At 40.2% G+C, this 18,378-nt stretch overlaps 1 protein-coding gene across 1 annotated transcript in view; it reads left to right on the top strand.

The window, feature by feature from the left end:
* The window catches only part of zc3h12ab (zinc finger CCCH-type containing 12Ab), a 33,236-nt gene extending 15,139 nt beyond the window's left edge, over positions 1 to 18,097 (top strand). The window contains exons 3-6 of the mRNA XM_060915361.1: positions 6,856 to 6,995; positions 14,501 to 14,735; positions 14,848 to 14,948; positions 15,318 to 18,097. Of these exons, the coding sequence (XP_060771344.1) occupies positions 6,856 to 6,995; positions 14,501 to 14,735; positions 14,848 to 14,948; positions 15,318 to 16,231 (1,390 nt within the window). The 3' untranslated portion in view covers positions 16,232 to 18,097. The remainder of the gene's footprint in view (positions 1 to 6,855; positions 6,996 to 14,500; positions 14,736 to 14,847; positions 14,949 to 15,317) is intronic.
* The last annotated feature ends 281 nt before the right edge of the window (positions 18,098 to 18,378 follow it).

The following is an 18,378-nucleotide window of genomic DNA, read 5'->3' as shown; positions in this document are numbered from 1 at the left end:
TCTTGTATATAGGTGATGTTAAAAGCACTAAAATTAACTGACGTTTGTAAAACTCTGTGTGTATCCTCAGTTCCCAAACATTTACAGAGTGTTGTTAAAAGTCGAGGTGATCAGTCTGCCAGCTAGTTTATTTTACCACGGTGCCGCACCCTGCCCTCCAGAATGCACACCCTACCCTCAAATACCAGTGCCACGCCCAAACTTGTATGCACCCTACTCATAATTTTCCATAAGTTTCCAAGTGCCCAGGACATTTGTTCTGCCACGGAAAGAAAGAGAAAGAAAGAAAGTGCGCCCTAACCAGTGTTGCTGACTTGCAAAGAAGGTAACGCATATTGATCAATCACAGGGTCATAGTCCTGCTTTGTCGACCATTTTGTCGTCTTACAATAACGAGTCCATGAAGCAATGTACTGTACATCTGAGAAGCAGCGATGTCTGTCTACAGACACGTGAAAGAAAACAGAATTGGTAAAATCAGCCAGCGGCTCACAGGACTTAGCGTCTCTGTTTGTTTGCTGGAATGTAACTAGATCTAGAAGTTGAGGACTAATCAAATTCAATCAAAAGGTAGGACTGATGGATCGAGACTTGAGATAACAATCTAAAGAAAATCTAGCCATTAACGTGTTAGACTACATCTAATTTAACACTAATATCCCAGACCGGGATCAATGATGCTATTTATTTCATTTAACACTATTAGGCATATTAACCTAACATTAAACTGCCATGTTAATAGATGATGGACGGCTGAAAGAGTTTATTGAAAAGTGTGTTGGCAAACGGATCCAAAACATCAGACAAAGGCAGAGTTGAAAAACTCGCAGTGGTTATGTGAGGCACAGACAGGATGATCTCAGAGATTACACAACATGTGGTCAGGGAAAACCAGAGACTCGAACCAGCATTTAAGGCGTGGTAAGGTCAGACATAAGAGATAGTGTGTGTTACTTTGCAAAGTCTGTGTGTTGTGAGAGCCATTATATGCATATGCTGTGATTGCACTTTGTCCCTCTGAGTTACATTTCGGTCCTGGGATTGAGATGTTGACCTCTTCTGCTCCTCGGACCTGCCTGATCCATCCTGGTGCCTTGTGTCTGTTTGGAGTCTCATCACATCGCTCCTGTAGAGGACGGCCCCATGTGGACAGTTGAAAGTCATACCTGGAAGATGCTCTGGACTCTTACAGTAATACTTTTATGGCTGAGGACTACAGTTGACTTGCTAACTTTAGGACTGCAGTTGTCATGAACAGTTTTGCGCTCAAGTTTCCATCAATGAAGAGTTTATAACATCAACAAAATAGAGGTCTGCTTGGGTCGGATTTTTCAGTCCCGCTCCCGCCCACGCCCGCATTGTGCAGTCCCACTCCCGCCCGCGCCCGCAAAGAATTATGATTTTCAGTCCCGCTCCCGCCTGTGCCCACAAAAAAATTATGATTTTCAGTCCCACTCCCGCCTGCAAATCCTGCATGATGCAGACGTTCGCGTTATTTCTCAGGAAAGTTCTTGTCTTGACACAGCGTGATGGTGCCCTGCCCCCTACTTTGAGTGGATTTGAGCATAAATATCTACAGCTCACGTTCGTTATTATTTACCTTGTTTCTGAATTCAGCATGTAGTGTCTCTAATAATAATAATAATTAGTGCTGTCAAGCGATTAAAATATTTAATCGCAAATCGCACATTTTTATCGCATGAGAAACCATTGTAATTCTCTGATCAGCATAAAAAAGTGAATGGGCTTGCTTTGTACCAATGGTGTTTTTTTTTTTTTTTGCAAAGCAGAGCTAGTAAGAGAAGTGAATTCATTTACTGCTTGAGTTAGTCTACAACTCTAATCAGAGAGACAGGTTACACAGTGACAGTAGGCTTGACTCAATGCTATCCCAGAAATCCTTCCTGTAATATGCAAATTTGGCCGCCTCTGATTGGACAGCCAAATTTGCATATTACAGGAAGGATTTCTGGGATAGCATTGAGTCAAGCCTACCGGCACTGTGTAACCTGTCTCTCTGATTAGAGTTGTAGACTAACGCAAGCAATAAATCACTTCACTCATAGTTCTCTTGCTAGCTGGGTGTGAACTGCGAGTCATTAGAGTGATCAAAGGATTTCCTGTTAGGGTGATCAATGGCAAATTTAAGATGCCATTCCTCACTCAATCTGACTCTCTCTGCAAATTTAGGCATCTTAAAATGTTTTTATTAATGCCAAATAAAATATCCAGCACAAATGATATATGATAGACATAAATTAATAATTTATACATTTTATTTCAAACATGTTTTTAGTTAGCGGGACTGCAGCTTGTCACCGCTCCCGCCTGCGCCGCATATGTGCGCTCCCGCCCGCGCGCGCATGTGCACTTCCGGTCCCGCCCGCAATGAGCTTTCAAAATTTGTCCTGCACCGCACTGCTTTGCGGCGGGTCCCGCGGGACTCCCGCGGGAGTGCAGGGCTCTACAACAAAACTGACTTCATGTTAAAACTGTTAATGTTACAGTCATTTGTTGCCCAAATGAGGTTGGGTTCCCTTTTGAGTCTGGTTCCTCTCGAGGTTTCTTCCTCATGTCATCTGAGGGAGTTTTCCTTGCCACCGTCGCCACAGGCTTGCTCATTGGGGATAGATTAGGGATAAAATTAGCTCATGTTTTAAGTCGTTCAAATTCTGTAAAGCTGCTTTGGGACAATGTCTGTTGTTAAAAGCGCTATACAAATAAACTTCACTTGACTTGATCAGGAACAGATGCATGGCAATTAGTCCTTTTGGTGTGCACGGGCGTGAGTGACAGCTTGAACCACATCAAGTGTGAATGTGTCTGGACATGACCTCGCTCAGAGCAGTTCAACGCGTGCCAAGTGCGAACGTGACTGTATGAAGCATTGTATTCAACTGGTTACCTCAGAGGTTTCAGATTTCCTTATTTTTTATTTTACGAAAGTAATCCACCCTGCATCGTTGTCCAGTATGGCTAATTTTGCATGACGGATTCTTTTGTCTATAGTAATGCGTGCAAAATTGCACGAGAAATTGCCCCTGCAGTAATCCTTGGTGCCCTGCCTTCTTGGAAAGCAAGCTGGAACACAGCTGATGCAAGACAGTAGAAAAACAAGCTGGGAAAAAAACATTTTACAATCATACTTTTTTTTAAACATTTAAAACACAAACTGAATGCATTTTCCCAACAACTGACTGACGCCCAAGGACTTTCTCATTCTAACGCTATATAAGTTCATCCCCACCCTTGTCTGAAGAGACGTGGGCAAGGAAAGACACGGTGTCAGAACTGGCCTGACTGCATGGGAACTGTTTACTTCTGCTTTTTGACTTTTGTCATGACACAACGACCCAAGTTCCTGTTCAACAAAGCAATAACATACTTCACATGTTAAGTCACAAAGCCATATTTGTCAAGGAAGACACGTAAAAATGTGTAGAAGCAGCAGGTTAAGCAGCGAGAGTACTCTGGGGGAGCATTTATTTATTTTACAGGCATGGTTACAAGGTTTAATTGGATAGAAGCATTCCTGCAAATCAGTACTGAAGTTGTTCTTTTGGATCACCTTCATCCCATGATGCTTCTTTTTTTTAAAAATCCTGATGGGTGTGGTCTCTTCCAGGATGACTCCGCCCCCATCCACAGGGCACTCAGGCTCATTGAATGGTTTGATGAAGAGGTTTAATTTTCGGTAACAGCAGCTCTGACTCTATTACTTAATCTTACTTCCTTAATGACATACAAACCTTTCACTGGAACATTTTTTATTGAAAATGAAATTTTGCGTCTTTTTATTGATGGACTAATGGAAAAAACAAATGTTTACGACAAAGAAAATAAATAGTCACACATCTGGATGTAATCAGTGCATGTGGTTAAAGTTGTAATGGGAAAAACACCCTGAAGCTGATTATTTTTCTATGATAGTATTTTATTACTTCTTTATTATTTGCTTATTTATTTACTGACATTACTTACTACTTATTTATTTTTACTTAATTATTTATTACTTATTTTATTTATTTTTACTTAAGTAAATAAATAAAATAAGAAATAAATAAGGGCAGGCGGCACAGTGGTTGGCGCTGTCGCCTCACAGCAAGAAGGTCCGGGTTCGAGCCCCGTGGCCGGCGAGGGCCTTTCTGTGTGGAGTTTGCATATTGTCCGCGTGGGTTTGTTCCGTTTTCCCCCACAGTCCAAAGACATGCAGGTTAGGTTAACTGGCGACTCTAAATTGACCGTAGATGTGAGTGTGAATGGTTGTCTGTGTCTATGAGTCAGCCCTGTGATGACCTGGCGACTTGTCCAGGGTGTACCCCGCCTTTCGCCCGTAGTCAGCTGGGATAGGCTCCAGCTTGCCTGCGACCCTGTAGAACAGGCTAAAGCGGCTAGAGATAATGAGATGAGATGAGAAATAAATAAGTAAAAATAAATAAGTAATGCCAGTAAATAAATAAGATTATTTTATTTATTTATAATTTTTTTTACTGACTTATTTACTTATAGTAAGTAATAAGTATATATTTTACTCATCTTTATTTGCTTATTGCTATTTTAATTATTTATTTTCACTTATTTATTTTTCATGTCAGTAAATAAGTAAGTAAATAAAAATAAGAAATAAACATTTTATTTATTTACTTATTACTTACAAGTATAAGTAATGCATATATATTTTATTTATCTTTATTGACTCATGACTTATTTATTTTTACGTATTACTTATTTTCATTTATGTATTTGTTACTTATTATTTGTTTACTTATTTACTAATTTATCCATTTATTTACTTATTACTTATGAATATATTTTATTTATCTTGTGTGATCTTTACACCGAGCTGAGGCTGTGGATTATTTCAAGGACAATTCTGGGGATTTTTTTTTCTTTTTAACCTGTGCGATATTTTCCCATCCCTTTGCGTCCAAATCTTTACTACAAACAAAAGCAATTGAAATCAGTCCAGTATGGAGTTAGAACACTATAAACAGCAACTGCAAAACGGCTACGTATAGGTAATCGTATGGGGCCGAGTAAAATTAAGGATCAATTTCACGAGTGAAATTGATCCTTAATTTTACAAGGAACCATACGATTACTTGTTTATAATATATCGGGCCAAATTCATACTTCGGAAGCCATTCAAGTTTGCAACATTTGTCATTCATGTTAACTGAACCAGTCAGGGTGCAGGACTATCTTGCACGTTTGAATCAGTTTCTAAAGCGTCTTTCATCATGACACGGCGACACGACACAAGGATTTTGAGGTTTATCATTTCTTCATCAAATATAGCGAAACGCGGCATTGCTGAGTCAGCGGAGTCAGCCATTTTGTTGACAAAATTTGCTAATTTTTGTAACCGTAACCAAGCAACGAACTAGCCAATAGCATTTCAGAAATACGGCCCCGTGTTAAGGAAAAAAGCCCTCCTTGATTGACCAATCAGAAATGAGTAATTTGGCCCTATGTATTATAACCAGTGTAATCTTATGGGGCAATCATCCACAACAAACTAAACCACTTCTTCTTTTCACATTTCACAGGTTCAGAATGTTATTATAAGTGTCTGACAACATGGAAAGAATCCCTACAGAGATATGCTGGTGTCTGTTCATCTCAATAACTGGAAAGAAACTGTAGAAAATGACTGTTTCTAGAGCCATTATTTACTTTCTCTTCTTCCGGTGTCTGACTCGGAGCCCTGTTCAGTGCCCGGATTATCACATGGGGCTATTTTCTGATGTTTACAAAAGAAGTCATGTAGAGTTAATGAAGAAGTCCACTTCCAAAGTAATGCATGAATATTTGGCTGATTACAACAAGAGAGAGAGAGAGAGAGAGAGAGAGAGAGAGAGAGACTCTCCAGTCAATCCTGGCTAGTCTCTACATGTATTGGATGTGCAAATATTGGCATAAAAATGATAAGCATAATATGACTACTGTTTAATCTTTTTTTTAATAACACTTGTGCCAACAGTATTACCTCAATGATGTAAACTTCTTTTGTTATTCCATAATTATGAATGATAACAGCTGAAAAGTAGAAATGAAGAATCTCTAGAGGATATTACACGGTTACGTGAAGATATGAAGTTTATCTTCGAGTGGTGAATGAATGGATATATACATCATGAGTGAAGGAGTGAAATATTTTCAACATGAGAAGATGGACTTCATATCTTCACGTCACCATGTAATGTTCTTTTATATTATATGGACACATCCACAAAAAAAGTTATTATTAAACTTGTAACAAGTTGTTTTAATCCAAACGCTCGTGCCTATATGTAATATAAAATCAGTCATGGCTCAACAGATCACTTGTACATACAGTTGACTTATCGAGTGAATGATTTGACGTTCTCCTGCCCTTCTTTCGCATGTACTGATGTAAGATAAGCAGTAAGCAAAATAACTTTAGCCATCTTTACCTCCACCATGTTTGCAGAAGGTCTGTCCGCTCTTGGAGCAGCAGTTTTCTTCAAGAAAAGGTGTTTAGGTGTCGTATTTCTTCTCCTATCTGATTGGCAGTGTTCGAGCAGAATGTTAGTGTTGTAACTCAATACTAGACTGATTTCAATCATTTGTCCTTTGTAAATATTTGGACATGAACAGAGAGAAAAATGGGACGCAGGCTAAAAAAAAAACAATCCTGGAAATGTTCTTTCATCTGATATAGTGAATTGTCTGTGTGGTTGCTTATTGTGAAATTTGATGGTATAAATCTACATTATGTTCATTTGAAAATGAGCATGCAAATGCAGTTGAGCACTTGAGTACCGAGTGCCTAATGATGTAAATCCTTCTAAAATAAAATTGACCTTTTTTTTAATTTTTTTGGCTGCTCAGTCATGGGAACAAGGAAGTTTTCTCCTGCCTGGGAATCCAGCTGGCTGTGAAGTACTTCCTGGATCGCGGGCACACAGACGTTACTGTGTTTGTGCCCTCATGGCGACGGGAACAGCCCAGGCCGGACGTGCCGATCACAGGTGAGGAAGAAGGAACACATTTCGCTTCCTGTTAATGTTTCTGGAAACCACAGTCGGTTCAGTTAGGTTATAAACATTTGCATTGACATCATTTGGTTAAACCCTTTATACAAAGTGACTTTAAAGGGAAACACAAAGACTCAGCCTCAGGTGTGTGTGTGTGCGCGAGCAAGTGAGTGCAGGAGATTTCCCATCTAAACTATGAAAGATGGACTCTTGAGCTGAATTTTTTTAAAATAAAAATAAGTAGTAAAACTACTGACCATGCGATCTCCCAAGATGGCAGAACTTATTGTAATGTCATTTTCCATATTTTGAAATTTTAGGAATCACAAAGTCGTGGCATGGTGGTGTAGTGGTTAGCACAGTCGCCTCACAGCAAGAAGGTTCCGGGTTCGAACCCAGCGGCCGGCGAGGGCCTTTCTGTGTGGAGTTTGCATGTTCTGCGTGGGTTTCCTCTGGGTGCTCTGGTTTCCCCCACAATCCAAAGACATGCAGTTAGGTTAATGTGGGGCGGCCTTGGGCTGAGGTGCCCTTGAGCAAGGTACCGAACCCCTGACTGCTCCCTGGGCGCTCTGATGTGGCTGCCCACTGCTCTGAGTGTCTGTGTGCGTTCACTGCTTCAGATGGGTTAAATGCAGAGGATGAATTTGACTGTGCTTGAAGTGTGCATGTGACGAATAAAGGCTTCTTCTTCTTAATGCTGGTTTTTCATTAAAGTGACAAATGCTGCCATACGTCAAACTTTAAAGGTGCCCTTCCACCAAAAACGTTTAATACTGGCTCTTTTTGAAATACCATAGTTCACTCTGAGTTGCATATGCATGCTACATGCGAAAATGTAATTCTACCCCCATTCCCTGTATTAGCTTATGAAAGAAAATAGTCGGAAAAACAAGCGGATCTGAAAAAGCCATATGATCTTACGTCACTTCGTAAATTAGTATACATGGCCTCGCCCACCTTGGCTTGCGACCGCCCACGGGAAGGAAGTTCGGATTTAAGCGCGAGGAGAGATAGCAGAGCCAGTGTTGCCAGATTGGGTGGTTTTAAGTGCATTTTGGCAGATTTGAACATATTTTGGGCTGGAAAACGTCAGCAGTATCTGGCAACACTGAGCAGAGCCCATCTCGTCAGTAGCTAATGAATACCCCTTTTCCACCAAATCAGTTCCAGGGCTGGTTCGGGGCCGGTGCTGGTTCACAACTCGTTCAACTTGCGAGCCAGCTGAGAACCAGTTTGCTTTTCCATAGCTCGGGGTGCTAAGGGGAGCCACGTCATTATTTCGCTGTATATGTCAGTTACGTCGCTGTGTTTGCATAAACCTTGGCACGAACATCGAAGTAACAACAACATGGAGAAGAAGAAGCAGCAACAACAACAATAATGGATGACTTCGCGTTTGTACAGCTGCTGCTTCTTGTTGCTTAAAAATGGCGACCTTTCGCGGTCTTGCTATTGTTGTTGGTCTTAACAACTCTGCCCCCTGCTGACATAAGCGGTTCTTTCCTCTGGCCCAGCAGAGAGTTGGTGCTAGCCTGGAACCGGTTTTTCTGGCCCCAGAGCCAGTTCTTTGTCAGTGGAAACAGAAAACCCGGTTCCAAACTAAGCACTGGCCCTGAACCAGCCCTGGAACTGCTTTGGCGGAAAAGGGGCAGAAGAGGACCTAACAGCAAGTTGAAAACATGTCTGAACAAGTTCTTGCCTGTGTTATTTGTGGCAGTAAGACATCAACGTTGCATTTCTTGCCCAAGATAGAAGAGCTGAAGAAGAACTGGTTGGAATTTATCTTTGGAACACCACCAGCGAAGTATAATGCAGCGTTAGTACTGTGTTCTGATCATTTCAACCACAGTGACTTTTCAAACTTCGGTGCCTTCAGTAGTGGTTTTGCTTCAATGTTGTTTTTAATCCCTGGATCTGTGCTGTCAAGACGATCGACCACCAGCTCACAAGCTGTAAGTAAAACATGAACTTTTTGTTCCAAAATAGCATGTTCATATTCTCCACATTAGCATGCATGACATGGTCACAAGCTAGGCAGGGATGAGAGTTTTCCGCTTTTTCTGAGTAAAAAACGACCTTTTTATATTATGCCAAATCCGTTGAGAATTTTTTTTTATTAATTTCAGGGGGTTGGGGTATGTTCCTTCATGCTGTTCAAACTTTATTAACTCCAACAATGTTTACACAGGGGGCGGCACGGTGGTGTAGTGGTTAGCGCTGTCGCCTCACAGCAAGAAGGTCTGGGTTTGAGCCCCATGGCTGGCGAGGGCTCTTTCTGTGAGGAGTTTGCATGTTCTCCCCGTGTCCACGTGGGTTTCCTCCGGGTGCTCCGGTTTCCCCCACAGTTCAAAGACATGCAGGTTAGGTTAACTGGTGACTCTAAATTGAGCGTAGGTGTGAATGTGAGTGTGAATGGTTGTCTGTGTCTATGTGTCAGCCCTGTGATGACCTGGTGACTTGTCCAGGGTATACCCCGCCTTTCGCCCGTAGTCAGCTGGGATAGGCTCCAGCTTGCCTGCGACCCTGTAGAACAGGATAAAGCGGCTAGAGATAATGAGATGTTTACATATTATTTGTAAGTTGCCATCTTTAGTCTTGTTTAAATCTCGTTGAATGTGATGTAAAATTCGTGTTCTCTACATTGTTATCGGTCAAAACATCAACGTCGAGACCATAATAGCCAATCAGAACAGTTTTTACAAAGACACCCACATTCCTTTTTTTTAAGTCACTCATTCATTTTATTTCTTTTGTTTGTTCAGTAAAAACCCAAACATTTGTTGAATTTATTTTATTTCCTCGCGTCGCACCTCAATAGTGTCAGTGCGCGGTATTTTTCCCTTCGCGGTTTGTTCCTTCTCTCTCGCCGTAGTAAGACACCCACATCCGCTTGTTCTGACTCACTGGAGGTAGCATCACAGTGCTGTTAGCCAATCAGAGGTAAAACGTCATGAATATTAATGAGTAAGAGCTGAAATCCTGTCGTTCTCTCCCCACCCACTCCTCCAGCAAACTAGAACAGCCTGAAACAGGAGAACCACAGCATTTTTTTCACCAAAACTGGCTCACAGGGCATTCATTCATACTAGAGACCACCGCACAATTAATGAAAAAACAATGCAAGGAGACCTTTAAGTAAACATTGATGCTACATTTCCCAAATCATGATCTGCTCCAAAAGATTAGCCACATCTCCCAGCAAAATGGGCAGCTCCACAGAGCTGAGTAGGCTGGGCTGAACTCAAAACTCTGCATATAAAATTGGTGATCTGGTAATAATTCCATAAAGCACAAGCTGAATGCGTCAATGATTTGTGCAAATCCTGTGAGAGCACAGAATTTTCTCTGTACAGGGGTAAGCAATGTTGCCAAATTCACCATGAGGATCATGATCTTTAGGTTTGCTAACAAAGTGTGAGCACAACAGTAATGCCGCATTTACCAATCTGTGGTTCCAGAGTTACATTTCTCATGGAAACCCTATATTTCACTGAAAATAAAGACAACATATGAAATCTTGAAACTGAGAAATTGTATTGTTTTTTGAAAAAAAAAAATATATTCAATATTAAAACTGCATGGCTCCATAGTAAAAGAGGCTGGGTGCTAAACTGGCCTGCCTGCAGTCCAGATTTGTCTCCCATTTAAACCATTTGGTGTATTATGAAGTGCAAAATATGACAAAGGAGACCCCGAACTATTGAGCACCTGAAATTGTATATTGGGCAAGAATGGGACAACATTTCTCTTCTCTTTCAAAACTACAACAATTGGTTTCCTCAGTTCCCAAACGTTTAGAGTGTTGTTAAAAGTAGAGGTGATGCAACACAGTGGTAAACATGCCCCTGTCCCAACTTTTCTGAAATGGTTGCTGACATCAAATTCAAAATGAGCATATATTTTTCAAAATACAATTAAATTTCTCAGTTTTAACATTTGATATGTTGTCTTTGTACTATTTTCAATAAAATCTATGGTTTCCATGATTTGCAAATTATCTTATTCTGTTTTTATTTATAGTTTACACAGTGTCCCAACTTTTTTGAAATTGGGGTTGTAATTTCATTGTACTAGTTATTTAGTAACATGATTTAAACTCTTTCTGACCAATCGGAATTCTAAATTCAACAAACGAATTTGCAATTCCTATATCTAGGAGAATGACACAAGTCAAGCATGATTTACTGTGAACAGGAAGTAATTACATAACTATAGAAGTTTCTACTGTGACAAATTTGCCTGAGCTAAAACACTAGCTCAGTGTTTTGGACAGGATTCTGGAAAGCATTCATGCAGAACTGAATCTGTTAAGTCATGTAATTTGCATATTAGTCAAGCATGTTTAGGAACATACCAGACCTTGGCCTTCATACTTCACATACTACAGTGTGATACATTTGTTAGCTGGCAATTCCCCCAAAAGAGAAACAAACATATCTAAAATGTTTGATGAGAAGCTGGTGTTTTAAATCCAATGCAGTAATTATTATTATTAATAATAATAATAATAATAATAATAATAATAATAATAATAATTTTTATACTACCGAACTGTGTGTGCGCCAAATGCGGGACATAAATAAATATACCAAATAAGAATTGATACACAAATACATGAGTAAATAAGTATGTTGTAATTTTTATTTTAATGGTGAGAACCCAGAACCTTTATCATTTAAAAACATATCAAATATTACCCGTGTTGTTGAATAATAATGTTTTAATGTATTTTTAATGCCAAAGAAATTTGCCTACGAACACCAATGTGTTTTGACCCTGATGAAGAATGAAAGAATGCATTGATGAGTCAGAGTTTGAACAAAAATACAAATGAATAAACTAACAAAAAAGGCAAGAGGCCATGTGTTAACTAATGAAAAGTCCCATTTCTAATGCAGAAATGATTTAAGGTTCTGTTTAAGTGCTAAATATAGTGGTGGCACTTCAGTCTATGTTTGAAGACAGTAGGTACCAGTATTTAAAAAAAAAAAGTCTTGATACTCTTGGATCTTGCATCTTAAATAGGTCAAATTTGCTCTACAGTTTCTTCCATAAATATTCACCTCCCATAAACTTGAACCACATTGTGTAATTTTACAAACTGGAACTGAAATGGAGTTAAATGGGATTATACACGATGTAGCCAAAAGTTTGATGCTTCATCACACCCGTACGTGCTTCTTCCCAAACTATTACCGCAAAGTTGGAAACACATTTGTCCAGAATGTCTTTTATATGATGTAACTTTAAGATTTCCCTTCACTGGAACCAAGACGCCCAAAGCTGTTCCAGCATGACAGTGCCCCTCTGGATGTCTTCATGAAGCTCATTTTGCCGTGTTGAGGTTGGAGTGGAAGAACTTCGAGAGCATAATGAAGACTAAAGAGCAATCAAAACAGGCACAGGACAAGTATGGTTTTGGCTATTTAAACAAACAAACAAAACCCCAACTTACCATTTTTCGAAAGGGGAAAGAATATTGCAAAACCATGACTTCACCTAGAGAGGATCTTCTACTAGGAATCAGTGACTGGATACAGAAAGCACTGGTCAGAGAAGCAACCAAGAGGTTGCGCAAGGGTAATTCTAAAGAAGCTGGAGAGATTCACACTTCTGATTGGAGAAGCTGTTCATGGGACAACCATATCCTGGGAACTCCACAACTCCTGTTTGGGACTTGACAAAAGGCACATTAGAGACCCAGCAAATGGTGTGTGTGTGTGTGTGTGTGTGTAAAATTTTGGTGTAATGAGAAATTTCAGTGCTACATTTGGTGGAAACCCAACACTGCTGATCACCCTGTGAACACCATCTCCATAGTGAAGCATGGTGGTGATAGCATTATATTTTGGGTATGTTTATCAGCAGGGACTGGAAAACTGGTCAGGGTTGATGGTGAAATGCATGGAGTCAAATTCATGGCAGTTCTAGAAGAAAACCTGTTCCAGTCTGAAATGGATTTTGACCTGGGACAGAGCTTCACCTTCCAACAGGACAACTATTAGCACTTTTAGCATACTGCCAAAGCTACATTGGCGTGGTTTAGAACCAAGCATGTGATTTCAGTCAAAGCTGGGACAACAATCTACCAGAACCAGAGTAATTTTCCTGAAAAGTATACTAATATTTATGAAACAAATAACCGCCTTTTTTTTTTTTTTTAGTTAATTGACCTTTGTGCCACAGAGGGCACTAGATTGAACAAGAACCGGAGAGATCCAAAAAGAAACTGAACCAAGCAAAAAGAAATCTGTTGTCAGGGAAAAACCCAAGGGTTATTTGCTTAGCGCTTAGCTAAGAAACTGTTGTGTATTTTTGGTCACCCTGGTTTTGTTTGAACACACCAGATGCAGAACTGAAAAGTTATACTTTCATGGTGAACTTCCTCACCGAGACTGAGAGAGACTTTAGACTGTAGTGAGCTTGTGGTTAATGTAGTCTCTGCTGATGTGTACGGATTAGAACCTGCCTCTGACAAAGGAAACAGCTGTGCTAACTGTCAAGAAAGGGGTGTTTTGTTTCTCTTTGCTAACCAACCTGAACAAGCCTTATCGAAACACAGTTGAAATTACTCAGAGCTCAGATATTTCTTAAAGCCTGAACTTGACCTGTCTTATTTACTATTTGACGTTAGTCTGGTGTGTGCAGACTTGCCAAAAGCTATGTGTTTACTGTACTTTCCAATAGGCCAGGTGTTCTGAAATTTTCTAGTCAGGGATTCCTTTAACTGGAAACAAAATCAGACCCACTCAGAATATTTTACAAACAAGCTATTAAAAAATAAGGCACATTTAAAGTGTACAATCATATTTTGCCTCTTTATTGGTGGTAGAGGGTTCTTTTGAATGACTGAACCTTTCACCCAACCCTTTTTTTAAAATTTAATTTTCTCATTAGATTCCAGTTGACGTTATTTATAGGCAACTTTTCATAATGGTGAGCTGTGGTTTCCACCACCTAACAAAACTAGAAAATTGGATGTGACTTTATAGGCACAAAGGCCATGCCTTGTTTACTTACTGAGATGTATATACACAGAGGCTATGGCTTATTTATTGGAATTTCCTGTAACTTGTAGGCACAAACACCGTACATTTACAGGAGCTTGGAGGTACAGAGGCCACACCTTATTTACTGGGACTTCACTAGGACCGACAGCCACAGAGGCCATGCCTCCTTTATTGGGAATAGAAGGCAGAGCCCACACCTCTTTTACTGGGACCGATGGGCACAGGTGCACAAATGCACCAATTTGAATTCTCTTCTCAACCGGAGTAACTTTGCCAAGATGCATTTTAATATTTATGAAACCAATAAATGTCTGCTTTCTTGGTTAATTGACCTCTTGACCACTCTTGCACCACAATTGACCACTGACCACACTTGCACCACAATAAGCATCTTACACATTTCACTCAGCTATGAAATGCAGAGAGGACAATAAATGGATGAAAACATCATCTCATATGTGGGCTTTTTGGTTTGTTTATTTACTACAGATCAGCAAATTCTCCGTGAGCTGGAACGGAAAAAGATTCTGGTCTTCACCCCATCAAGGCGCGTGGCAGGAAAGCGGGTGGTGTGCTATGATGATCGCTTCATCGTAAAGCTTGCATATGATGTGGATGGCATCATTGTGTCCAATGATACCTACCGAGACCTGCAGGGGGAAAAGCCCGAGTGGAAACGTTTCATAGAGGAGCGGTTGCTCATGTACTCTTTTGTCAATGACAAGTAAGTCATGCCTCAATGCCTGCTTGCTTTGTTCACATTTCTGGACACATTTGCCAAGTGGTTAAAAAAAAAGGGAGCATTAATAAGTTTGCTTTGTTCTTTGTTGTTCAAGGTTTATGCTCCCAGATGATCCACTTGGGAGACATGGACCTACTTTGGAAAACTTTCTACGCAAGACTCCCCGAGCGACTAAAAAACTCCCCTGCCCCTACGGTGAGTATGAAACAAGTCTCCTTTAGCTCTTAAAAACAACAAACCCTTTATATGCAAATTCTGTAATTATGTAGAGCCACATGTACCAACAAATTCATAGACGTATAACTTCTTGTTATCTGTAATTACCTGGAATTTTATTATTCTTATGACTGATTTGAATGAAGGCCATAGCAAGGTTATGAATAAACACAGTATTTTCCACAGCACTATAAATTACTTTTTAAGTTTATACTGTATACTGATTATATCTCATCAGCTACTGGGTGGGGTAATTTTCCTGGGAACATAAACAAAGCAGTCATTTCAAAAGCCAACGTTTTAGCATGAAACATACTAAGCATTTCTTCTTACTACTTTCAATTTAAGGTAAGAAATGCACCTATGGGATCAAGTGCAAGTTCAGCCATCCAGAACGTGGCAAGCAATCCCAACGTTCCTTGGCAGATGAGTTGCGTGAGAAAGCCAAAATGCCCTCCTCTGCCCAGAACCTGTACTTGGCAGGTGCAAATTCTTCCCATGAAGCCTCTCTGGAGGAAGTGATGGAGCAAAAACTCCTTTTGAATCAAAGTGGACCCCTCAAAAAGACCCATACCAGTGAGAATTTGCTGGTGGTGAAGAACACACAACAGTCTACTTCAAGAAAATCCCCTTCAAAGCGAGATCGTTCCAGCCAATATTCCCCAACAAATCCAGATTGCATCTCTGCTTCTTCTCAGGAGTACCTGGACTCCGGTCTGGGCTCATACGAATGCCACAGTGAGCACCAATGTGGAGGAGAGCAAAGGAAGTCCAAGAATCCTTCTAATAGAAGGTTACGACATCCTCTAACTTGCAGCCAGTCTTTAAACCAATGTAATTTACAATCCAATACAGGTTACCATCCCCAACACATGAGTATAGCTGCGTCCCAAAACCCAAATAACATGCCATACTCGTACCCGCATTATCACTCCTATGGGGGAGTACCTTACCCACCAGGGAACTTTCCCCAGTATAGTGTACCCCATGAGTACCACCACAGAAGCATGCCTCCTCCTCAAAGCAGGTACTGGTCCGAGGATTACAGACACTTTGGCCACGTACCTCCAGGACCTGTGCAAGGTGACGGCACTCTCTGGAACCATCCCATGCCAGAGAGGGAGCAGGTGAGGAAGAAGCTGCGAGCCGTTTTTAATGCCCGTCTTGTGGACAGAGCAATGGAGATGTTCCCAAACATAATGGACCCTCAGAAACTGGCTGTGGAAATCATCAACCTGCAGTCCTATGAAGGGGTTTTGTGACTTTTGCTGCCTCATGGTTGGCTTGTGAAAAAAGTTTACACACTAGATAATGTGCATGTATGAATGTATGGTACATTTCTAGTGAAACAGTGGACATTGGAACAATTGTTGCATAGAATGCTAAGTTTAGGTGAAAGCCTTCAAAGGTTTTAAGGCTGAAATTGAAGAAGCAGATCATTACATTAAATAAAGTCATATCCTACATTTTAAATTTTGTGATCGCTTAAAGTGCCTTTTACCATTGTTTTACTATTACATCAAAATTTACATTAAAATTTGTGTCATAAACTGATCTGGGGGAAGCCATGGCCTAAAGGTTAGAGAAGCAGCTTTGGGACCAAAAGGTCATGGGTTTGATTCCCTGGACCAGCAGGAATGGCTGAAGTGCCCTTGAGCAAGGCACCCAACCCCCAACTTGTTCTGGGTATGTTGTACTGTATGCCACTCTGGGTAAGAGCATCTGCTAAATGCCTATAATGTCATGATATGAATAAAGCATAGCAGAGTCTGCTGTTGTAGGAAAATTCTCATTGACAGGGTGGTGCAATGTTCTTGCTTTTGATTATTTCACTTTTACAGGACATCCTGAAGTGCTTCATTCCTCTTAAACCACAGCATTTTCAAAAGTCAAAGTCCTTCCCATGCCAGAGCCTGGTCTTCCCAGGCAGTCTCCCATCCCATTACTAACCAGGCCCTATCTCTGCTTCTATAGCCCTTGGCCTCTTGCCTATACAGCTAGGGTTACAGTGGGGGGCTGGTCCTCTGGTAACCATGAGAATTTGACTCCCCCACGCACATCTTTTTTGCAGCGTGCCTTGCCAGTTGGCAGTAGGTACCATTTTTATGATAGTCTTTGGTATGACCCGACTGAGTAGAACTCGCGATCTCCCGGTCAAGAAGCAGACATACTAACCACTAGGTCAGCTCGTGGTCACCATACCATTTTAGCGAACTATAACTTTTTAGATTTTTTTGAAATGAGATGTTTTATCCATTTAATATTGTGGAACATCTACAAAGCAAGTTGGTTTGATTTGAGCTCTTTTGGTTATTGGGAAATGTACCCCATTTACACTGGTTCATTTGGTTTTGTATTGCTTAAATATGAACTGATAATGTTGAGTTCAAGGTTGGGTGTTATCAAAATGCAGTTATTTTGGTAAACGTGTTCTTGGTTGCATTGACCAGCCAACCATAGTGTTTTTTTTAATCTGGACTTATTTCTTAGGTAAGCTTTTCTAGGCATGGTGGCATGGAATGATGTCATAACTGACATCAACTCAACTATGTGTTCCTTATTTATGTTTGTGTTTTTGTATGTTTGTTTTCTATTTTAAGAGTATGTTAGACACCTTAATGAGTGCTTATATGTAGCTTTTAATGTTTCGTTAGTAAATAGCCTTTAAGTGCCTAATATGGTCTGTTGGCACCATGTGCCTGAAACACCAATAAAAGTCTGAAAACTACCTAAAACAGGTAGAAGAGTGTACACCCTGTGGGTTCTGGGTATTGTCCTGTTCAATATAATGCATTAAATAGTCATAGTCACTCTGTGATGCAAGTCACATGACTTTTTTTCTGTACAATAGAACTCTGTTTATTGACTGGAAGAACTTTTATGCAAAGCAGGATTAACATGATTTAAGAGGATAAAGCAAAGAAAAGTCACATTGATGTAACCATGCTTACGTGCTTTGAGGAATGCCAAGACGCTGCAAAAATTCCATTGAGGTTTGAAATTGATTGTAAGATTGCTTGTTGTTTTTAAACTCCTGCCTCATTGAAGTGCCATGGTTGGGAAGGTTTTTACAGAACAGAGTACGGCTTGGTGCTGGCTATCATGCAATAAAGACGATATTATAACAACTCGCACTTTCTTCTTATTTCATGGAGCTATTGTAATATGTCCAAAAATTGCTAACATTTTCCATTAAAATACTTATTTCACATTTTTATAACCCAGTCGTGTAAATATACTCACTGGCCACTTTAATAGGGACTTGAGAGTGGAACCCAATGTGGTCTTCTGCTGTTGCATGCTGAAATGCTTTTCTGCTCATGATGGTTTTAAGGAGGGATTGAGTTATTACTATTATTACAGATTTAATACTTGTCACTTTTAGGGCATACCTAACAACGTGTTTTCT

This window comes from Neoarius graeffei, chromosome 2, assembly GCF_027579695.1.
Source record: "Neoarius graeffei isolate fNeoGra1 chromosome 2, fNeoGra1.pri, whole genome shotgun sequence".
NCBI classification, from domain to species: domain Eukaryota; kingdom Metazoa; phylum Chordata; class Actinopteri; order Siluriformes; family Ariidae; genus Neoarius; species Neoarius graeffei.
The sequence above is the reverse complement of the archived record's forward strand: the minus strand, read 5'-3'. Positions and strand labels throughout refer to the sequence as shown.